We start from the raw sequence: 23,709 nt of genomic DNA, 5'->3' as shown, positions 1-23,709 counted from the left end.
TAATTCACACGGTAAATCATGGCTCGATTTCCTTATTACACAACAGTCGTTTTAATTCTATTTTCGGTCTATTTACATGCGATACGGGTTTGGAAAATATCTAAACGTCCTCGAAAATTCTCCACGAACCCAACCATAGTTTTCGTATATGTTTTTATTCACACATCCAACTGTTACGCTAATCATACCTAAGCGAACGTTCAGTGCAACTGTCAGTATACGTAAGAACGATGTTATTTAGACTTGACATTGTAACACATCTGAACTATTGTAGTTGTTCTACTTCGATGTCGTACTTCATTTTATGAAGTATTGTTTCCTCGTGGCTGTTGTTTAACAGATGATTCCGGTACATCAATCGGCTGTTCAACTACTCGACGATTTACAACCTGTACAGTTCAATTGGTGGTCTGACGACAATATCATTCGCGCGAATCATCAGTTTATGCAGTCGAGCGAATCTCCTGCAAACTGAAAACGATATTGTCGCCTCTATCCCAACACTGACAGCGTTTTTCAAGGGTATCATTGACATGAGTCCAGAGTGACACTCTTGGTTTCTTATGTTCTTTTCGATATTTTTCTGTTCACTAACCGAACAAACACGCAGCATTCACCGTTTATCATCTTTTAGAGACTTCATCGTGCCACCTTTTGCTGTCGATTTGTAGCCTTCAACCCTTACTGACTGTAACAGCAGTCATCGACTTTTCAAACTGACTACAAGTCGGTCAATAGCTTCGCACAACGAAATCACGACCACTCTTCACTGTTATACTTCTGTACTTACGGTTAGTCTGTTAGATATAGATATAACTAGAATTTGACACTAATTAATAGCTGTCAACGACACTGTCCGACTTACAACTTTAAACTAATGACAGTGCAAATATGGATATCGATTGATAATACACTTATCCTACTATCGCTATAGCATCATTACTCTTGCGGCAGACTTAACGTTTGTCATTGGAGGAACTGAATTACTTTTCAAGGCTATATATTTCAGCGCGACTTGATAGAACAATAAAACGTTTTGTTCTTTTCATTATTTCTGTGGTTAATCGCTTTACGTTTAACCAACGTCCTACTAACATATTATGACTCGCTGTTTCCCGACCAGTTTCTGCCGCCTCCTTTCCATTTCTTTTACAGATAAGCAATACCTGGAGGATTTATAATATTCGTTTGGCACTCTCTGGCGCGCGACTGCTCCCAACATGTTTGGTACAGATTCAAACGGCCGTTGAATCTGGTGGGGGAGTATTGTAGGGCCAGTGAAATGTCACTGAGCCCTAGCCAAATCATCCGGCAGTTGGATCACTGAATGTCGAACAGATCATCGCTCCCTGCCAAGGTCATGTACAAGCAACGCGCATTAGTTAATCATACGCCATGGACTGGCCCATGCGGCAGTGGTCTTACTTTCGCCTGTATCTACCTCAACTAATATATTTCTGTAATAACGTCCTTTGTGTTGTACGGTCTTCAAAGCATCTATAGTACATTGTTACGTCAATGGGTTAGTCCACGTAAGGTGCTGGCCACGAGGTGTGACTTCGACGTTAGTTGGTTCGTCACACCATTCACGTCTAACTCGAGTAGGCCTCCAATCATTTCGACATAGATCATCTACGTTGGTGATCTACAGTATCATCCTCTGCATATAAGGAAACCATTCCGAAACCGGTTATGCAACTGATTCGTGCTTCAAAGCGATCCTTGCCAATTATTCTGACCTGTAGAGACCCCAACCGAAACTATCAAGCATTCTTAAATCAGTTATGCTCGCACATCGCGACTCGGAAACACCTATTATTGTCTCCTTCGATGCACCTCACTCGGCAGCGCCTATTAAGGTTTAACACTTTCCTCAGTACTTTTTCAAGCCAATGAATATGGGTATAGAAATTTTGGCAGGGAATTCTTAGAAGACATTGCTAAGCCATGAATATCCGAGCTTCATTCAATGTGTTTGTTATCGTGAGGCGTAAAGTATGTAATGTTCAGATCAATGTCGACAAAAGTCACCTAGTTAGTGATGGAGGGAGATATAATTCACTATGCAATGACCCCAATGCCTATTCATTCTAACGTTTTAAACATGTTGACCTATCTCCAGTGAACACTTAGGGAATAGATATAATCTTAAAACATATACACCGTCGTTAGTCACGAATAGAAAACAACTATAACATGAGGAAGAAAAAATGACTTGGATCATGCCCACGGTTTAGCTGTCCGGAGTAACCATTTTGTATCCTTCACAATTTACCCCTCCAAGTTAGGCATACGCTTAGCTTGATGAATAATTTGGGTGCTATTTCGCTCACTCAACAGACTAAATCTTTCGAATGAAGATAAGAAATATTATTTGAAACTAGTGTCACGAAAATTTAAGGTCAGTTATTTATTTTTTTAAAGCTGAGGTTTCAAGATAAGGACTATTAACTGATAAAAGTCTGTGATCCAGCGGAACGTTTGTCTAGTGCGTTACTCCATGGAATCTGGAGCGATATCTGTAGCTGTAACTTTGTTCAAAGAGACATTTCCTAGTTTGGATGACGATATCTCTAGCTACATAGAAAGTAAAAAGCGTTTCTTTTGTGAATGTTTATTTCAGGTATTCTTACTGAAAATGCTGAGCATTTTGACTCTGAGGGCGATGTGCATGACGCAATCGGTGGAGTTTTGGATGGGTTTCACCGTCAAGATAATGATCAAGAAATAAAAATCTTATGCAAAAAGATTTATCAACTGATGAGGCCGTAGGTTGTTTTAGTTTAACATTGATGGCACAGGTCTGACGGATTTGTTGAAAAGCAAATTACTTTAGATGCTCCAGTACAGATGGCAAGTTTACTGGATACATTCAGTGAAAGAGTGGTTGATAATTCTAGTATTTGGATGATGAAAAAACAAAGCATCACTGTCGTCGATCCTAAAAAATTAGAAAAGGCTGAGGCTAAAATTAAAGAAAAGCAGTTAAAGAAAGCCATTATCGGAAGACCTGGCAATGCAGGGTTAGTCATACTTCGTAACTAAATTTCACTTAGAAGAGCCATCGAGGTCAAGGAGGATGAACGCGCTACAGTTTGTCAACAGACTGACCGACGGGAACTAGCCTCATCTTCACATGTGGTGTCTCACGTAGGGGATATTCGTTTGGAAAATTTTGACATTGCTTATGGTAGCAGGTATATTTTTTAAAGAATTTAAAATATAAAACCTTGATATTTATGTATAGAAAACTCACTGAAATAATCTGTTTAGATTGGGACTGAACGTTAATATTTATCAACACAATGAAAAACTCACGAAGTAGTATAAGTACGAACAACTGGTACTGCGATCATATTGAAACTGTCAAAGTGTTCCTCCACCCTTCCAATTACTGCCAACTCAGTCACCAGTGTGCACAAATAAACTGGTCAAAAACTACTTGTTATGTAGCCGGAGTCATCCGTTGCTTCACTTTAAAGCAATATAGCTAAATGTATTAGCTAGAGAGGGAGTAGGGAACTAGTGGAATTATGAAAATAATGAGGAAGTATCAATAATGTTGCGTTAAACAAGAAATTAAGAGCAGGTTTTTCAAATCAATATTGTTCTTTGTATTTCCGATTATGAACTCGCGGAATTTTAATACAGAACATGATCTGTGCTAACTGAGTAGACCAAGCAATTAGTGCACTCCAGAAGTGACTCCATGTGCTGTGGAAAGACAGACAAGAAGTTTTAAGGAAGATGCATCGTCGAGGACCTCGGAAGAATTATCTTCTACTTTCAAGTTGGTCAGTTATATACTAACCAAAGTGATTATAATTTATGGGCTGAGTAATTGTCACTGAACACAAATCTCGGTGAAAAATATACTGAAAAATTAGGCGACGACTTATAACTGGACTACTAATAGTTGATAAATAGAAATTATTAAGTAGTTTGCACACCAAAATGCGTTGAAGTTGACTGGCGGAAAATCACTTTAAACCGATAAACAAAAATAAGGTTGATTTTATTCTTTGTGCACTCTACTTGCAGACTACGCGTACCCAACAATAAAACAATACGTTTAACATTAAAAAAGAAACTAATGCTTCTCCATCACTGCAACTGCTAATGAGCTTTGACTCATTCAGCTAGTGCGACACTCCAGACTAAGAATTCATACTTAGTATCAATATCACTCATTCAGTGGTTCTACCATACCCTAGTGTCGCTTTCTTGGTATTGAAACTGTAAATGCTCATATTACTTATTTACTTATTCTCGTTTTGTCACTTTATTCAATATTACTTTTCGTTTATTAACCTTAACGTTTCAACGTAAATTAATTCTATTTTCTTTCATATTATCTTTTATACTCGGTTAAGAACCTTCGTGTCTTGACTCTAATGCTTGGATTCTGTTGTATGCATCACGGACCATCATATGACTTAACTTTTGATATTACTGGCTTCTCACGCGGCTTATAACTGATTCGATTTTTAAGACTGCACAAAAATGTAAATGATAAATTTGTTCCTTAACCAAAATCTACAAGGACTATTATATTACTCTCTAACTTTAACTTTTATATCAAAACTTCAGTGGATTTTCTAAAGGACAATAGTGGTCACAGTGTAGATATGTCATTATAAGCTTACCAACATTTAGTGGATTCCATTTATTCTGTGATACATAGACTATTCAAAACACATTCATTTAGTTTATTGTTTCTGGGTTGTAAAAAGTCTAAAACCTTCGTTGAGTCAGGTATGCAAACAGAAAATGAATGTATTCCAACTCTTTAACTTCAGGGGATGGCCATTCACTGGAGAAAACTTTTAACGAACGTTTTTATACGACCGTTTGGTGTACCATACTGATTGCCGTAGAGGCAAGTTGAGAGAACTGAGTTGAATCATAATATCAGTCACTGAAGCCATTAATTATTGGTCTAAACCCTATAGGGAGATAGAGACTTTCTAGTCAATCATGTTAGATAAGTCATCTATAAATATTTCCGGCGTACAATACTTTATAAAAGAACCACATTTTCGTTAGTTAAAGGATTTTATGGGTTAATAATCCATGTATTTTCTGATCCAATCCTCTCAAAGTCAACTCAAACATGACTCAATTTTTCGGGTTATATTGACAAAAATCTATAGTTTAGAGTAAAGCAGAGTATTTTGGCACACTAGGCAATAAGTGTTCCCTACATCGTTCAAATCTACCAAGGGGATCAATTGGATGAAATAATTTTGCTGTAGCTAACAAGCCAATAGCTAACGGTTCTCTTCTAAATGATTGTCATCGTGGTGGGATTGACAAATAAATATTCGCAGTTTAGCTGCGACATGCAAGTCGAAAATTCTCCTGCTTTGGTTAACGTATTTAATTTCTCTGTGGAATGACATACTGATCGTTTAATCACTCAGCTTTCAACTTATGCGTCACCATTTAGTACCCAGCATTATCTACGTCGAGTTAGACAACCGGCTAACAACAGCTGTCCCCAAAAACGGTGTGACTTAAAGTTGAGTACATAGATCAGTATGTGGTAGGTGAGTTATTCATAATTCCTCCTGAATTTGGGATTTTTTTTCTGTAGGTAAATGAGATGATAAAATGTCTAAAGTACAGTCAACTATTTGATGCAGCAGTTCCTGAATCACGGTAACTTAAACTATACCTTAAAAAAATGCAAGCTTAGATTTTTATAATCATGCATACTACTTGTTTTTTATATCTCTCCTGCCTTTTTGAAGATTATTACATCCTTCATATTTATTTTCAGAGTTCTCTTACAAGGTGCCAATCTGTCTCTCACGTACGGTAAGAGGTATGGTTTAGTGGGACGAAATGGTTTCGGTAAAACAACTTTGCTTCGATCGTTAGCCAAGTAGGTGTTAGTTTTTCTTCACTTTTCCAATGTAGTTTATTTGTTGTGTTTTGGATTTGAATTTCAACAATTCACAACGTTAAAGTTTATGGTGAAATTACTGTCTATTTTTCATATCTAGTTTCCAGTGGTACTTGGTAAAATTATGATCAGAGGTTTAATCAAGTTGAATTGTTGTCATTAAAAAGATATCAATTTTACTTCAGTTCATGTAGTAGTTAGAAAAGTTGGTGGGTCAATTTAAATTTAGTGACTTACTTTCTGATCAGCCGTAATGGGTTGGTGTCTGACGAAATCTCAGCACGGATTCGAAAAGCTCGTTTGGCTTTTGCCAACTTACGTCACCTATGGCGAAGGCGAGATATCGGTCCATCAATTAAGGGACGAGTATACTGCGCGGTTGCGAAACGTGGTCATTAAGAGTAGAAGATATTCGTAAGCCACTAGTATTTGATCACAGATGTCTTAGAAATATTGCTCGCATCTGCTGGGATCACCGGGTATGCAATAGTGAGGTTAGACTCAGGGTACTAGGGAATGATGTTGAATTAGTTGGTGCGGTTGTGAATCTTCGTCGACTGAGATGGTTGAGCCACGTGTTACCTATGCCTAGACACCGATTGCCACAACGCGCAATGCTGACTAGTGTTGGGGATGGTTGAAGAAAGTTAGGGGTGGCCAAACCAAAACGTGGCATCAGTACTTGAAGTCACTAACTTCTAGTCTGAGCCATGTTGGTAGATGCAGACTACTTGGTTGGGGTTCGCGTAACTATCGTAACCAATGGTTGGAGACTCTTGGTGACATGGCTCAGAATCGATCACAATGGCGTCGGTGTATACACTCTCTGTCTTCCCTTAAACTAAGAGATTAAAATCGTTTCATATCTTTCTTTCTACAAACCAATTCTTTCTTCCTGTACTGTATCCTTATATGCAACCTTTCTTTTATATATTACCACCACTCAATTAACTACTTCTATGAATCCATTGTTCATCTTGTGCTATTGAGGTGTGGCAACTTGAACCGATGCACATATGTGCCTGGTCCTACGTTGTAGCTGACTGACTGATATGTTAATACTGACTAAAACTAGAGAGGGATGAGTCACTTTGTTAAAAAAAGAAAATACCGTTTTGAAATATAGAAGGATGAATAGATAGATTGTTTCTGTTCTTCGAGTTCCCTAGATCATACGTTTTGTTCTGTTATCTATTTGTTTGATACAGATTCATGCTCACTACGTATCCTTGTTTTGATTATATTTTATTTCTAAGATTATTTTGTTATGATAAAAAATTCGTCTTCAGACCTATTGGTTTTCTCTGGTTAGCGATTTTCCAGCTAGAGTTGCTATCCCTATGACCAACCTTCTTTCTGTACCCACGTTAGGAGACCGACACTGAGTACAGAAGGGTTCGAGACGAAGTTATTCTCAAGTCTACGTATCTCCAAATAGTCCTTGTGCCGTTTCGAATCTATCTAAAGATCAATAACAATTCCATTTTTCTTTGGATAAAAATGGCGTTTTGTGCTGCGCACATATACTGTTTTGATTTCATTACTATCACAGCTGACGGTGGTTTACATGTATTCTGGTACTCCAGATTCTCTAAGAATTACTTATTTAGTTTACTTCTTGGTAATTTACTTTATATAAATCCACTTATGGTGGTGTTATGTACTTATTTGTTTGTCTGTTTTATGTCGCTCTATCTATAGGTGTCTTAAGTGTATTGTACGTGACATGTTCATCTGTCATCTCTGTGGCTGATTTAATTAAACTGTTAGTCAATAGTCACTTTATCTCCCCAGTTAGATGGGACTACATTAAAGGGAAAACAAAGTTATTAGTTGTCTACCAGGAATAGTAGTTTGTGTTTCAGGAAATAATCGCTTATCAATATCAAGATATATATCATTAGGGAGGCTAATTACAAAACACCATTATTCCACTTGAAAAACCACAGATCATATATAATATTTGGACAATTTTTAGTGATGACATTTATTGTATGATTCTTTTGTTAATTGTCAATGTATGAAAGATTAATTAGAATATATTGACAGTGTTCATTGATAACAAAATTAGTGTTTTTCTTATTATGTTTTTGATGTGTACAAGTGTTTAGTTCTCGTTCCCAACCCTTGATCTGGTCTGTTTGTTAGGGAAACTTTCTAAGTTCAGTTGCAGGACATAAGCTCATTCTTTTAAGTACTTCCTGTCAGCTTATATTAATTGCGTTTTTCACCTCACTGTAAAAATTCTTAGATCGATTTGTATAGACTGTAAGTATCCATTTGAGAGTTTATTAGGAGTGATAAGCTTCATTTTGTGAATGTTATCTCGTGCTTTGGAAGAAAGCCCGTGAAATTGTGTAGATGAATAATCGTTTTTGATAAAAGTACAAATATTTACCATCTCTCCTGTACTAAGAGAATTACAGCTACGTATGGATTTGGATTCTAACACCGAGGTAAGTGGTATGTCATTTGCTATGTATATTATCTTTTTACAATCCCCATAGTTTTAATAACTACTTAGTGCAATTAATAGTTAAATTTTCACATTTCTGACTAAAAACATTCAGGGGAGATTTGCGCCTACCACCTGGTGTCCGCGTAGTACATGTAGAACAAGAAGTTGTTGGTGATTCCACGCCTGCTTTGGAAAGCGTTCTTCAAGCCGATATAGAAAGACACACCCTCCTTATTGAATTGGCTCGCCTTCAGGCTGAAATGAAAAAAAATTCTGGCACGGATCAAGGTTTATCTAGTAGCACAAGTACAATAGAATCTCGGGTTGCAGAGATTTATTCTCGCTTAAATGCAATCGAAGCAGATAAGGCTCCAGCTCGAGCTGCTGTCGTTTTGCATGGTCTTGGCTTCAGTCCGGAAATGCAGGTTAGTTAATATCACATTATTCAGTTTTACATCAAAAGGATATATAGGCGAACATTATTGTTTTCAGTTAGATCTTCATCAAGCTCTACTTTAATATACAGTAATATTATATAGATATATAAAGCTATTGAACTAATCGAGGCAGTTTGAGTTAATGATAACAATGAAATAGATTATATGTAACTAAATGTAATACGTAACAACTACGAATCAAAATTACAATAACAGGTGTACTAGTTATGATAAGAACAGTAAAGGCTTGAATCAATTTTTTTCAACATAGGAAGTAGGTTAAAATTCGGAAAAATAAACATTAAAATATAATCCACTATATATAAACCTGTACATGATTTCTAAGTCCCATTATAATTATTTGATGATGTTAATACTCAGTTATAATAACTAGCTATCATATCTATGAATAATCTGTAGTCTACATTTCAAAAATCAGTTTGCCGTGGTAGCTGATTTCCACTTTTTGGCAACTTGGATCGATGCATATATGTGCCTGGTCCTACGTTGTAGCTGTCTAACTGACCTTTAGACTAAGATGAGTATATCTCGGGATTTGATACAAATAAAGGTCTGATCCGTACATCCTGAGTAATGTCTAGGAATTGTCTGGCTTTCCGGTATTGAATTAAGTACCAGTTATAATACAGTTTAGGGTTCTGAGAACTATGTTGACCAAGTTGAGTTATATCACAGAACCCCAGTTCAAAAAGCTTTTGTTGTGGTCGAAATATATAAATTACTTGGTAAATGTTTATAATATTTGTTTAATGGTAAAGATATTTCACTCGTTCATTCTCATTTTATTTTATAGAGTAAGCCCACAAAAGAATTTTCTGGCGGATGGCGTATGCGTTTAGCTTTAGCACAAGCACTTTTTGCGAAACCAGACCTACTTTTGCTGGATGAACCTACCAATATGCTTGATATGCGCGCAATAATTTGGTTAGAAGACTACTTGCAGGTAACGTTTCTCAGTATTTAGTTTGCTTTTTAAGTTTACTTTAACGTATTATGAAATAATATTGAAAATCAAGATTTAGGGGAAGATAGATAATGAATGAATCTATTATACAGCGACAAGTTTTAAGTCGTGTCACGTAAGGCTCCTAACCGATAAATACAGTACATTCTGTACATCACTAAATCAAATAGTTAATAACTTCGCGTTCCGGTTTGGCCGTCCTTTTCTAATTAATTAGGTAGACGATAGTTGGGGGATAAGTTACGAACGCCCAGCCACCTTACTTGGTAACCCATTGGGTAAAAGGTAATTAAGGAACTTATACTGTGAATATCATAAGATTTTTCGTAAATATCGAAGAGGTAGCTAGTGCTACTTGATTTACAGATAGTTGTTACCCAACGTGAGTTTATCATATGACTGCAAGTTGATCGGTTGTTCATAGCAGATTATTATTTTATTTATTATATTTATTTGAACACATAAATATTGGTACAAGAGGGCACCAAATATATATGCGCCACACGAAACAATGAGAATTCGAGGAGAAAAAAAGAAGGTAAGGAGCGTAAAAAAAACCAATAACGAACAGATTAGTTTAAGGTAGAGTAATAATAATAATAATAGTAATAATGGGGGAAACGGAAAAGTACAATCAGAAGAAATCTTTCAGTTAAGGAAGAAACAACCATTTTTTATGAAGAAAGTAAAAGAAGGTTACAGCAGGGTCGCCACTGACTTATATTCTAAACCATATCTGACAACGTCTCTAGCCACTGTGTCGCACCATCTCTAGGACCCCAGCCAGAAAGTCATGAAGGACCGACACAAGCCAGTCCTTTGCAGCTTTCTTTCATACCACGACACCATGTCATACACTGACCAACTCTCCGCTTTTTCCAACCAGTCCCAGCGTTAGCAAATAATGCACGATGTGGAACTCCATAGGCATATATTCTTAGTACCTATCCAAGCCACCGAAGTCAGCATTCCAAGATAGTGACACTAATTGAATTGTCGTCTCTGTGCCCGAACACACGATGCCAAACCTCTGCATTACTGATATGGTGTTGCCACTGGATGTCAGCAGTCCTTCGGAGCCAACGATGATCAAACACAGAGAATCGTCTAACATCCTCAACTCGGAGAGGCCAGGTTTCACAAGTATAGAGCAAAACTGCTCTCACCGACGCGTTGTAGATCTGAACTTTTACAGCCAAACTGACATCGCGAAGGCGCCAAAGGTGGCTCAGATTGGCACAAGCCTCTCTGGCTTTCACTAGACTTGCATTGATCTCATCACTCACGCCACCACTAGCACTTATGCAGCTACCTAGACACACGAACTTCTTGACTACTTCTATCTGCTCACCACCCAGGGTGAGTACAGGGTTAGAATCCTGCCAGTCTTGTAGAAGTACTTTGCACTTCGAAGGTGCAAAGCACATACCGTACCTACGGACATTGATTGCCAACTGATTAAGTGCGGATTGCATGGCTTGGGCACACCCTTCTTCAATAGACAATCCCAGTGAACAGTCCTGTCCAACGAATCGAAGGCGGCCCTAATGTCAAGAAATACTACAATTGTTGGCCTTTGATAAGTATGACGGTGTTCTAACATTATGCGGAGGGTGGAGATATGATCAATACATCCTCGACCAGAACGAAACCCAGCCTGCTCCTCGCGAGTCAATCTTTCTCGGGTTTTGAACAACCTACGAAGTATGACGGAAGCCAATAGCTTGGACGCAATCGGAAGTAGACTTATCCCCGATAGTTGTTACAGGAACGACGTGAACCCTTTTTAAAGATAGGGACAACTATCGACTCATTCCATGACGTTGGTACACTCTCTAGTTCCCAAACCTTTGTAAACAACGTCGTCAATTCCTTAGTCAAAAAGTCACCACCATCTTTAGAAAGAGGTAAGTCATCTGGGCCAGATGATTTGTAACGCTTCAAGAGTTGGAGTTTCTTGCGGACTTCCTCCTCATTTGGTGGATCAGTCGTCACCGGCCATGGAGGGCAGGACAGTCTGACCGGTGTTGCCGGAGCAGCAGGCCAGTTGAACTGCCCTTCGAAAAATTCTGCCCATCGTCCAAGACGTCGATGGATGTTAGTGATTGGCATCCCGTCATCCTCGCAGATTGTTTTGTCCACCATAGACGAGCTGCTGTATAAGTCGAAAAAATAAGTACAAACAGAGTGGGAATAAAGGAGAGTGAATAATGACGTAGTAAATAATAACAATAATAATAGCAATAATAATAATTGAATCATTTGAATGTTTGTCGAAGCAAGAGAATTAGTTTCCATGATCATAGACAGTTCAGTTCATTAATTGTGTGTGAGCTGCGATGCTGCCCGGGTGCTCAAACCGAGGTAGGTCGTTATCTTAGGGGGCCACACCCCGAGCCTCTGACCGAATGGTCTAACCCACAAGGCGATGGCGTATCGTCCCATGGTAGCCTAGAGGCTAGCTTGGTTCGTTACTTACTTGCAACAGAAGTTGCAACCAGCTTGCTAATATCAATCCGTTGATGGCGGTCACTTCGTTGTCCACTGAAACGTAAGGTAAGATTGGCGCAGACCAGGGCATGATCAGAGTCCAGATAGGTACTCCAGAAGGAGCGGCAGTCTTGTACACAACCACGCCAGCGGTAGCTGATCGCGATGTGATCAATCTGAGTCCAGGATTGAGATGCAGAGGGAGGACGCCAGGTGGCACATCGACGATGACTGTGCCGAAAGTTAGTGCTAGCCAGAAACAGATTGTGGTCTGTGCACAGTTGCAGTAGACGGTCCCCGTTATCTGTCCTGCGACCAACAAGTCCCCACCGACCACCTAATCGACTCTCTTCTGTGCCTAGACGCCCGACCTGAGCACTCAAGTCTCCGGCTAGTACTACAATATCTGTCGAACGCACTTTGTGGAGAAGAACAGATAACTGGTGGTAAAACTCATCCTTGATTGCATCTGGGCTGCAATCTGTCGGAGCGTAGGCGGAGATGAAAAGACATCGTTTCTCACGTCGATTTCTTCTCACTTCGATGGAACTCTCTAATCTAACAACACATAACCGACTGTTAATGGGGATCCAATCGATTAGTGCTGCCTCAGCTCTAGCGCTTAGTGCGACCCCAACGCCAGCAAGACCAGACGAAGATGCCACAGGGTCCATGGATAAGCGCACGTAAAACAAGCCTTTCGAAGCGACAGATGGAGAGCGAATTTGTAGTACTTCACCAGAGTCTTGAATACGGGTCTCAGATAGACAACAAACATCGATATTAAGACTTTCTAAAGACATAGCCAGCCTTATCTGTTGTCCGACCTGTATAAGTGTGCGAACGTTGAAGGTAGCCAGTTTAAATGGTGCACATGGCTTCAGAAAAACTGCTTTAGTATTCGTATTTGGTGGTAGCATACAATTTTCAACCAGGCAGTGACTCAAGGACGTTTAGATAGAACCGAGTTTCAACCATAGGCGAGCTGCTGTATAAGTCGAAAAATAAGGATACATAAAGTGGGAATGAAAGAGTGAATAAATGACGTAAAAAATGATAACAACAACAATAATACTACCAATAATATAATGTGAATTGTTTGATTGTTAATCGAAGCAAGACAAGTATTTTCCATAAACATCGACATTTCATCATATTTGTGTGTTGGCTGTGATACTGCCCGGGTGCCCAGGCCGAAACAGGTGGTTATCTTAGGGGGCCACACCCCGAGCCTTTGACCTAAAGGTCTGACCCACAAGGCAGTGGAGCGTCGTGAGGAGATACGGTCCCATGGTAGCCGGTGTCCAAGGAATTGGTTCATACGCCATTTGTTCCCTCAGGATACTGGAGCCCATGTGTACCATTGGTTTGGGATCCGGCTAAAGCGCCGGACATTCGCTGTTCGTCCTCTCATTTTTGTAAACAACACCCTCGCCACGAGAAGGCAGTGAGTAGGACTTCCCTGGCAGTGGCTGTATACGCGTGGCCGTGTGAGAGCATTTCTAGAGGGAGGGCAGGCCCATCCCGCTCTCGGCCATACCAGGGCATTTGGGGCCCAGAGCAGATTATGTTTACTGTCATCAGCATGTGGGGGACGTAATCTAAGTTCGAAGATTTAAAGGCATCTGTTCTATTCGAACTTTGGTTCGGTAAAATCGGGGATAAAGTAATGGACTATACGAGGTGAAACGACCGTTTTAAAGAAATAGGCAGAGATTCGTGTTATAAAAAAAACAACAAAATGTTTCAGAAAGTTTAGTTCAATAAATGTGAGAACTATTTTTTTTCAGTTATTGGAGGTGAATCTTTATTTATAGGGAAATCATATAGAAAATTTAGGGAGGATTCTATTTAACCCGTTTAATGTAGTCTGAAGTCACCGAATTGAAAAATCTTTAGGTTGCGTCAAGAGTATCCTGATGCATCAACGGACACAGATGCATTCATTATTTATCTCCTAAATTTCAAGCCTAATATTATCTCATAATTTGCACACTTTTTCGCTGTATTAAAAGATTTTTTTTCATTTTGTCAATCTCTTTGTGTTGATGTTAATTATAAACTTGGATTGGAAGGTATATATCCCAGCTTTGCTTTTTATTACTAACGCACAATTATTTTATGGACTGATTGCCTGTTTTTTCCAATAAGTCCTGAAGTTGATAAGTAATGGGTTATATTAGTTTTTTTTTCAAGGTGTATGCACTATCTTCATCTCCAACTGTACTATTGTGTTTTGAGGACATTAACCTCAACACTATAGTTTATCCTGTTATTTACTATTCATCACCTTTTGTCCTAATCTTATCAAACTCTTTAAGTCATCCGTTTGTTTCATTGCAGTATCTGAATGTTTGATGGTTATTTTATTTATTTAAAAACAAACATTGGTACAGGAAAGCCCTATATATATATATATATATATATATATATATATATATATATATATATATGCGCCACATAAATCATTCGATTTGTGTGAGGGCTGGAATACTTCCCGGGTACCCAAAACGAGGTAGGTGGTTTTCTTAGGAGGCCAGTCTTCGAGCATTCGACCTATAGGTCTAATCCACAAGGCAGTGGAGCAACACCCTCACGGCGAGAAGGCTTCTCGCCTGCTTCGGTTTGGGCACCCGGGCAGTATCACAGCCTTCATACAAATCGAATGATTTGTGTGGCGCATGTATATTTGGTGCTTCCTTGTACCGACGTTTATGTGTTTAATAATAATAATAATAATAATAATAATAATAATAATAATAATAATAATAATAATAATAATAATAATAATAATAAGCAGTGAGTAAGACTTCCCTGACAGTGGCTGTATACGCGTGGTCATGTGAGAGCATGTCGAGAGGGTGAGCTGACTCTTACTACCCTCGGCCGTACCAGGGCATTTGGGGGCAAATATGTTTGATGTGAACATTTTCTATTCTCAGTGACGCAGTACAAGTACATGGTTAGGCTTTTGTAATGTGATCTGCAAGTTTAGAATTGACTGTTTTGTTTTTTTAGATGTTTAATTTCACTGTATTTTTCATTTTGCTTACACTTGATTGTTTATAGTCGTCATCCAACATCCTTTTGATTGTCTCACACGATCGAAGTTTTTTAAATACAGTTGCAACTGATATTATTCACTTGAATTGCAAGCGTTTGGATGCATACCGAGGGAATTATGATGCTTTTGAGCAAGCTCGTTCTGAAAGATTGCTAAATCAACAAAGGGAGTACGAGTCATTGAAAGCTGAAAGAGAGCATATACAAGTGTGTTAATTCATTATTTAAACGAAAATGTATTCATGTTACTAAATAGTTTGTTTCTTACCATTTCACATATTTTTAGCGAATAAAATAAGTTTACCCATTTGTTTTTCATACGGAACTGTTTAGTTTATAATGTAACATATGAAATCAAGTTTGTATCTATGTATTTGGTAAATTCGTAATGTCACATTACTTTATCTCATTAAGAGAGGTAATCTGCAAACTACAATAAATCAGTAAAATGAGTTTAGTTAGTCAGCCAGTCAGTCACAACGTAGAATCTGTGCGTATGTATATCAGTTCGAGTTAAAAAAGCTCTTTGGTTGTTTCGTTTGTTTTAGTACACCGTTTTACCACCTTATTTCTAAAAATACTGTAAATATGCTTATATACAAATAACTGTAAATCTGATCTATGTTCTTTGGTGAGTCTAATAAATAATTCTACTCAAGATATAAGTTCTTCCACTGGAATTTCAAGGGCTAAGTGAGATGAGGAAGATATTCTTCATTTGTGGATGACCATCGCAACGTAGAACCTGGTACGTACGAATATAGGTTCGAGTTGCCATGTTTCATTAGCACAGAAAAATGAAATTGTCAAGTTAAATCTCAGAATGGTAGAAGCAGTAACATTTTCAGTGGTAATAGAAAAGATTAGGCATCGAAGATATGACTCGAGAAGAAAATATAAATTAGCGAAATAAAATAAAGGTTATGAGGAATTTAGAATCCCAGAGTTTGAGGGAAGACGAAGAACGAATTTATCTGTCCCATTACAAACGATTTTGAGCCATGTCATTCAAGGTTACGCCGATCTCAACCAGGTAGTCTACATTTATTAACATGTTCAAATCAAATTGTCATTAATTTCATGAACTGATGCCATGTTTTGGTCTGGCCGCCCCTAGCTTTCTTCCAGCCTACTCCTGTACCACACAATCGCGCGTCAAGCTAGACAGTGCTTGGACATACTAACATATGTCTCAAGCACCTCAGTTGATGAAGATTTGCTACCTCTTCAATCGATTTGCCATCCTTACCTAGCATCCTATTCCTGACCCAGACATTTACCACTTCATGATCCCAGAATACACGATCGATGCTTCAAAGACACGTCCGGGCAGTATTCCAACTCTCACACAAATCGAATGATGGAGTGTGGCGCAAATACATTTGGCACCTCCTTGTACCAACGTTTATGTGTTTAAACAAACAAATAAATGATGGAATACTGGTAACCTACGAACATCCTCTATTCTTAATGGCCTTGTTTCACACCCATAAAGTAGAATGGAGCGAACTGCTACACTGTGAACTTTCGTTTTGGTTGGAAGAGGGATGTCTCACCTACACCACAAGTAACGCAAGTCGGCAAAAACCAATCGAGCCCTCTGAATCCGTGATGAGATTTCGTCAGACATCAGACCATCAGTACTGATGGGACTTCCAAGACAAGTGAGGCAACTCAATCCTGAAGTTGCATTTTACATTTGGAGGGGTAGAACTACATCCCAAAAATGCATACATTGCTGATTAAGGTTGTCAAAAGACTATTTTGTCGGCGTCTTCACCAAACAAAACTATATCATCAACAACTAAACCTTCTGATATAAGATCGACACCTGACAGTCAGATGATGTAAGCGTGGCATTTAAAACCATGTCTATGATGTAGTTAAACGAGAATGAGTTAGGTGGTCAACTCTGATAAACACCACTTGAGGTAATTAATTCCGATAAAGGTTCACTATAAGCTCTGACTCGACCGTTAGTGTTCGATTAGAGTGCCTCTACAAGGTTGATGAACTTCTTTAGTACACCTTTCAATAACACACCGCTACAGAACCGCACGACCAATAGTCGAACGCCTCCTTAAGAGCAAGAAAAACAACTATTATCGTGAGTCAAAAAGCACTTTATGTTTCAGAACTTGGTGAAGAGTGAATATTTGGTCTATACATCCGCGTCCAGGTCTGAAAGCAGTCTGATTTTCTCGGATTTGCTCTTTACGCGCTCTAGTTGTACGTCGAAGTGTTATAACTCTCGGTTTTCTCTATCTACACGAATTGGACTTAAATTCACCTTAGACGAATATCTACACTAGTTACTCTCCCAGTGTCTATTCTACAGGACGTCAACACAACTCAGGTTGAGAACACGTGTCTAGCTTGACTGGAACGTAAGTATGTTTCCACTCCTAAAACCGACAACAGTCACAATAATAATAAGAGTAGGGAAATATATAACTCTCCTAATACATGTCAGACTATCTACTAGTCTGACCAAGCAAACAACCAATCATTATTTCCCTCGCTCACATATGAGGAAGTATTATTGAGGCCAATATTTTAGACACTATATAAGTTAAACTACTTCCTCTTCGATTGTCACAAGAGGATTTTAATTATTTCTCATAGACTGGAACGATCAGCTATGGAAACCAGTCAGATGGGATTATGTCCAGTTTCCAGATCCTAGCTAAGATCTCAGACAATTTAACTGCTAAAACTGGACCACCACCCTTAAAAATCTCAGAGGTTAATCTGTCAGGTCCCGCTGCCCTCCCTGGCTTTAGATTACTTCAATTCCTCATTCGGGTTGCTTGGAGATAACTGAAGTGTGGCTGAAGGCCAGTTGAACTATTCCCTAGGGTGTTTTGCCCATCGGTTCAATTACATTGATTGTGAGTGAGTAGTAGTCCCGTCTTTTTCCGAGATAGTTTCATTAACAGCTGGGTTTTTAATACTTGTTTCCTTGATAAGTATGAACAGTTGTGTACTGTTACCTATCGCTGCTGCTGAAATCCACTGGTTTTTCCTAACCTATTGGTTTCAGTTACTAGTAGGCTTTTTGGATATCATACCAAGCTACTTCGGAGTGGGTTTCATTTTCGCTGTTGGCTAGCTCCCTTTCTAGAACGAGCGACAGTTTTCAATCGGGCCGCTCCGATGATGGCTAGTGACAATGGGATCTATTTGGGTCCATTTATGTGTCAACTGTGGTCACCATATCAAACTGTGCCTCTCCTTGTGTTTTTAAAGTTGGTATTTGCCAGAAATAGATGGTTATCTGAGGATAGTTGAAACAGACGGTCACGATTATGTGTTGGCTGAGCCGCAACACCATAAGATATCCTCCTAAGGGCCTTTCGTTTTGGTTTAGTTTATCTACTTGCGCACTAAAACCACGTAGCACTGTTACTACGTCAGAGCGTTTAGCTTTTCGAAGGAGGCTAGATAGCTTCCTATAAAACTCATCTTTAACTTCCGTGTTACAATCTGTGGGAGCGTAGGGAGAGATCACGAAAAGGCAACGTGGCGTGTTCCTATCTTTTCGGGTTTTTCTGTCCCGTTTATTCGAACAACACACAAGCGACTATTTAGAGTTCTATCTAAAGAAGATTGTTATCCTACCTGACACAATGTTTAAACCTCAAAAGTTCCAACATGTAGTTTTGAGCGTGGTTTCAGGAGACAGGGAGTAACATTTCGTGAACTCAAATTATTAGCAAAGGCAAATTAAAAGGTTAGAACAATAATTGAGTCAGAATAATATGAATTCATTGTATTCCGTGGTTTTTCATAGGCTGATTACAACCATATATGTACTGGAAGGTCACATTGATATAAGTGAGAAGGGTTAGTTGTGAGGATAGGGGGATTATTAAGAGGAGATGGATTCGATCGTCAACTGTTACGTCACTCTACAGTCAACAGTACTTCGGACCTTAAATTGCTGCTTTTAGTCTTACAGTTCTCTAATCAACCCGTCTGGCATAATAGGACCTAAAGGATCATGTATTCCAGCCAATATAGCTCGGTTGAGTCATCACTTTAGACAAAGCCGACCACCATGTCAGAATAGCAGCTACACTGAGGTTCAAAGCACTATTTAGTTCAGTTATTAATGTTCTATTTCGTTCGTTACGTTTAGTTGTATGTAGTTAATTAAAATCTTCATAATGTAATTCCCACTGAGGTTATAGTTGCGTATGCTGCTTGACTGTAATCTAAAAATATTTCAGTCTAAAGTATGCTTTGGTTAGAGAGCGTTAATAGAATTATTTGTTGATTGATTATTTAGCTGATAAATCCTGTTTCATTTGACAAATGATATTCACTTATATTGTAATTATAATTATTTATATTCTTAGCAATTTATAGATAAATTTCGTTACAATGCAAAACGTGCATCCCTCGTACAAAGTAGAATTAAGCATTTAGAAAAGTTGCCACCATTAATTCCTCCTGAAAAAGAATTGAAAGTTGTGATTCGACTGCCTGATTGTGAGAAACTTTCTCCTCCATTGTTACAACTTGATGAAGTCTGTTTTCATTATGTACTGGACAAACCAATTTTAAATCATGTCAATTTGAGCATTTCACCAGATTCACGAATCAGCATTGTAAGTTATTAAACTGTACAATTATTAGGTTAAATAAAAATGATTATATATATATAAAGGTTACTAATTTCATGGAACTGGTAATAAAGTGATAGTAAATAGCTTACATAAATATACTAATTACAAACAGTCAACAATATCAAAAATGCGACTATGTCCATAGTTTAAAATATTCACTTTTCATGTCAGATAAGTCACATCGAGCTTCGTTGATTAAAAACTGTAAATATTATCTTTTGAGTGTCAGTTCGTTAATTTATAAATTTCCTAATAAATTTTCCAATTAATGAATATAATTCATTTATCCAGTTTACTTTATATATACTCTGTTTTGAGATGCACTTTAAATGTAAGGATTATTGATTTCATCTGGTTGCACGAAATCACTAAACAAGGTAAAGCGGGGCTTAAACCTGAAAGCTTGTGGTTAAATGTATTTATTTATTTGAAGTGCATAAATTCTGGTGTAGTATAGTTCTGAAAATGTACCACATAAAAGAAATGAGAATATAATGAAGAAATAAAAGAGAAAATCCCATTAAAATCAATCTATAAATGAACAAGGGTAGTATATGATAAGACAGTTCTGTTAAACAGATAACAATTAAAGAATTCCTTCAGTTAAGAAAATTTGTCTAACGTTTATGCAGAATATAACAGAAAACTAAATCAGGATTGCCACTGGTTTCTATTGTAAGCCGAGGCATGTCTGATAGCGTCTGAAATCATTGGGTTACACTATCTCTAGAATCTCAAAGAGAGTCTTCATGAACTGACAGATGCCTGTCCTTTAAAGCTTTCTTTAATACCACAGCCCTATGCTATAAACCGACCATCTCTCCACTTTTTCCAATCAGCCTCATAGTTGGCAAATAACGCACGACGCGAAAGCTGCTGGGATGACATTCGTGATACATGTTCGAGCTGCCGAGGATGGTGTTTCAAGATTGTGCTTCCAATCGATTTATCGTCACCGTGCCCTAACACATTGCCGAACCTCCTCATTACTAACATAGCGTTACCACTAAATGTCAGCAATCCTTCGAAGACAACAATGTTCTAACACAAAGTCGCCCAACATTCTCGATTTGCAGAGACTAGGTTTTGCAGACATACAAAAAACTGCTCTCACCGATGCCTTTTACACCAGACGTTTTACGACCGAACTAACATGATGGTGGTTCCAAAGATAACCCAGATTAGCTTAATCCACTTTGGCTTTCACTGTACGTAAATTGATTTTTATCTGACCTGCTACTGCAAGCACTCACCCAACTGCTCAAATAAATGAACTTTTTGACTATTAAAAGTTAATGACAAAGTGAGTGCAGACCACTGGTTGGAATTCAATGAACAAATATTAACTAGTATTGTGGGTTTTAATTTCATTCCTAAACGACACAGACTTAACTTATTTTCATCTTCCAGCACTTTCTTTTTGGGTTACTAATGGATTTCTTAGATTTTATTCTACTTCAATTTTTATTGTTAGTTCACTTAGTGAATTATTCTTATTGATCTTCGTCAACTGTTTTCTTATTCAGGTTGGTGAGAACGGTGCAGGTAAAACGACATTACTTCGGCTTCTTTTAGGTGATTTAGAACCAACTTCAGGATTACGCCACGCACATCGTAGTTTACGTATTGGCTACTTTAGCCAACATCATGTTGACCAGCTGGATTTAAAATTAAGCAGTTTAGAATTTTTGATGAGAAAGTTCCCAAATCAAACTGAACAAGTTTATCGTTCCCAGTTGGCGAATTTCAATATAACGGAAATGCTTGCTCTTCAACCAATCGGTAGTTTGTCAGGAGGACAAAAATCAAGAGTTGCATTTGTTGCTATGTGTATGTCCAAGTAAGTTTTACGGCAACTAATGACAGTTTTTATTTTTATTTTGGTAACCACATAAAATTATATTATAATGACTCACTAATCGATTGTACTATGTTAAACTGACCCACACAGTTTTTACATTTTCTATTCGTCATTCTACTCCTATACAGCTCACGTGAAATTTTTACCCAGTACCAGTATCTATCACATTAACTGTAGCAACATTCTCTTTAGTCATTTCTAGTGAGTACATGGATAGTTACTTAAGCTTCATTTTCAGTGATTGTATTACAACTGTACAATGCAACACAGCAGGTCACTGCGTTTTGTACCTAGGAAAGAGACAGATACGAAAACACCAAATCTTGCACAAAAGTGCTTTACTTCAAATTGTCGTATTTCTCAAGTTCATAAGGGCTGAGAACAATCAGTAAAACAAGTCAAAAAAATGCCTCAAATAGAGGTGAATCGATGTATAAAGAACAATGTTTGAGAAAATATTAGATGGTCTGTCCATCGGAGGTAATGAAACTGTGAATTTAGGTGAGAAGTTTACTGCTATTATCATTATCAACCGTAACAATCCAACTAGTAGTGGTTGGAAGACTTATTAGATATGAATTTAAATCAATGATCAAAGTTATAAACACACCCAAACCAACATATTTAACAATGATGCGCAACATCTATTGTATCAAGTCTAATAGTAGTATTGTTTGAGTCCTATTAGGTGTACATAGTGGTTAGAAACAAAATTCTTATACTACCCTACAGTAACCGTAGTCTATTAAAATGCATAGACACATTAATAATAATAATTTAATACGGCTTGCCTTAATGAAATTGGCTAGTTTGAAGCAGTAATGTTTTGTAGGAAGTACGTCCTATGCAAATAAAATTAAAAACGGTGAAATGAATTATTTCTCACTGATCTTTAATTAACTAGCTGGGGAATAACAAAAATCAACTGTTGTTTGAACTAATGACGAGATCGCAACTTTGACTGATGCCTACATTTGCTAGACTAATTTGATAGGTTTATCGATCACGAATATATTGATATCATGTGGTTGTCCTACATGTACAGTTAACCATTAACTAGGTAAACGTGGTCTTGTTTGTACACTTGTATTTAGCTATGTAGAATATTGGTACATTTCCTATTATTTAAAAAGATTTACAGACCTACATAGGAAGTTCATTTTCTGTCCTTTCAATTTTTAGTCCAAATATGCTTGTTCTCGATGAACCGACAAATCATCTAGATGTAGAAACGATTGCAGGCTTATCTGATGCTTTGGTTAATTTTCCCGGTGGAGTTGTACTTGTTTCACATGACGAACGTCTAATTCAAGCTGTATGTAATGAAGTATGGGTGTGTACACGCATGGGCATAAGTCCTGTTGACAGTGCTAAAGGAAGTCGTGTATATTCATTACCAGGTGGTTTGGAAGAATACAAAAAAGCTGTTCGAGTTGAACTGGTTCAACTAAAATTGTAATCTATTAAGATGAAATTTGTATGAAATATCCTGACATTTTATTATTATGTAATTCTTCAAGATGGATTATAATTTTGGCTGTGCTTCATTATTCTTCATCTGTTTGCTTTCAGTGAAATTCCTTTACTTGGAATAGATATGGCTTATTTTTTGTTTGTTTTACTTATTCAGCTGCAGTTATTTACTGTCTTTTGTTAAGACACATTTGGCTGTTTCCTAATACACTGCGTCATTTTTGCGTCCGTCAGCTAGTTTATTTAAAAACCGCAGTTGGAAAATCTCATTTGCCATGTCCAGGTTTATTTGGTCAGCTTTGAGTTACATAGTTTACTAGAAGCCTAGCTAGTGGTAATACCGGGCTGCTAAAACTGAACTAGTTCGGAGGGAGTCCAGACGTCGGATTTGCAGTAGGACAGT

The 23,709-nt window shown here is 37.9% G+C and overlaps 1 protein-coding gene across 3 annotated transcripts; it reads left to right on the top strand.

Moving 5' to 3' along the window:
* Positions 1-2,009: 2,009 nt before the first annotated feature.
* Positions 2,010-23,709, top strand: ABCF3_1 (ATP-binding cassette sub- F member 3). Of its 3 annotated transcripts, XM_051209498.1 has the most exons (12): positions 2,010-2,401; positions 2,438-2,588; positions 2,624-2,768; positions 2,802-3,023; positions 3,057-3,197; positions 5,783-5,887; positions 8,479-8,791; positions 9,618-9,767; positions 15,348-15,548; positions 19,703-19,954; positions 21,499-21,812; positions 23,016-23,709. In XM_051209498.1, the coding sequence occupies exons 2-12, from the start codon at positions 2,501-2,503 to the stop codon at positions 23,290-23,292; spliced, it is 2,208 nt and encodes a 735-aa protein (XP_051074956.1). In that variant the 5' UTR covers positions 2,010-2,401; positions 2,438-2,500; the 3' UTR covers positions 23,293-23,709. The 3 variants fall into 3 exon arrangements, with proteins under 3 accessions (XP_051074956.1, XP_051074955.1, XP_051074957.1); XM_051209499.1 differs by lacking the exon at positions 2,010-2,401 and having other exon boundaries at positions 2,802-3,197; positions 23,016-23,441; XM_051209497.1 differs by having other exon boundaries at positions 2,010-2,588; positions 2,624-3,023; positions 5,783-8,791; positions 15,348-21,812.

The sequence above is a fragment of the Schistosoma haematobium genome, chromosome 1 (assembly GCF_000699445.3).
Source record: "Schistosoma haematobium chromosome 1, whole genome shotgun sequence".
NCBI lineage: Eukaryota > Metazoa > Platyhelminthes > Trematoda > Strigeidida > Schistosomatidae > Schistosoma > Schistosoma haematobium.
Note: the sequence above shows the minus strand (reverse complement) of the source record. Positions and strands in the feature narration are given on the sequence as shown.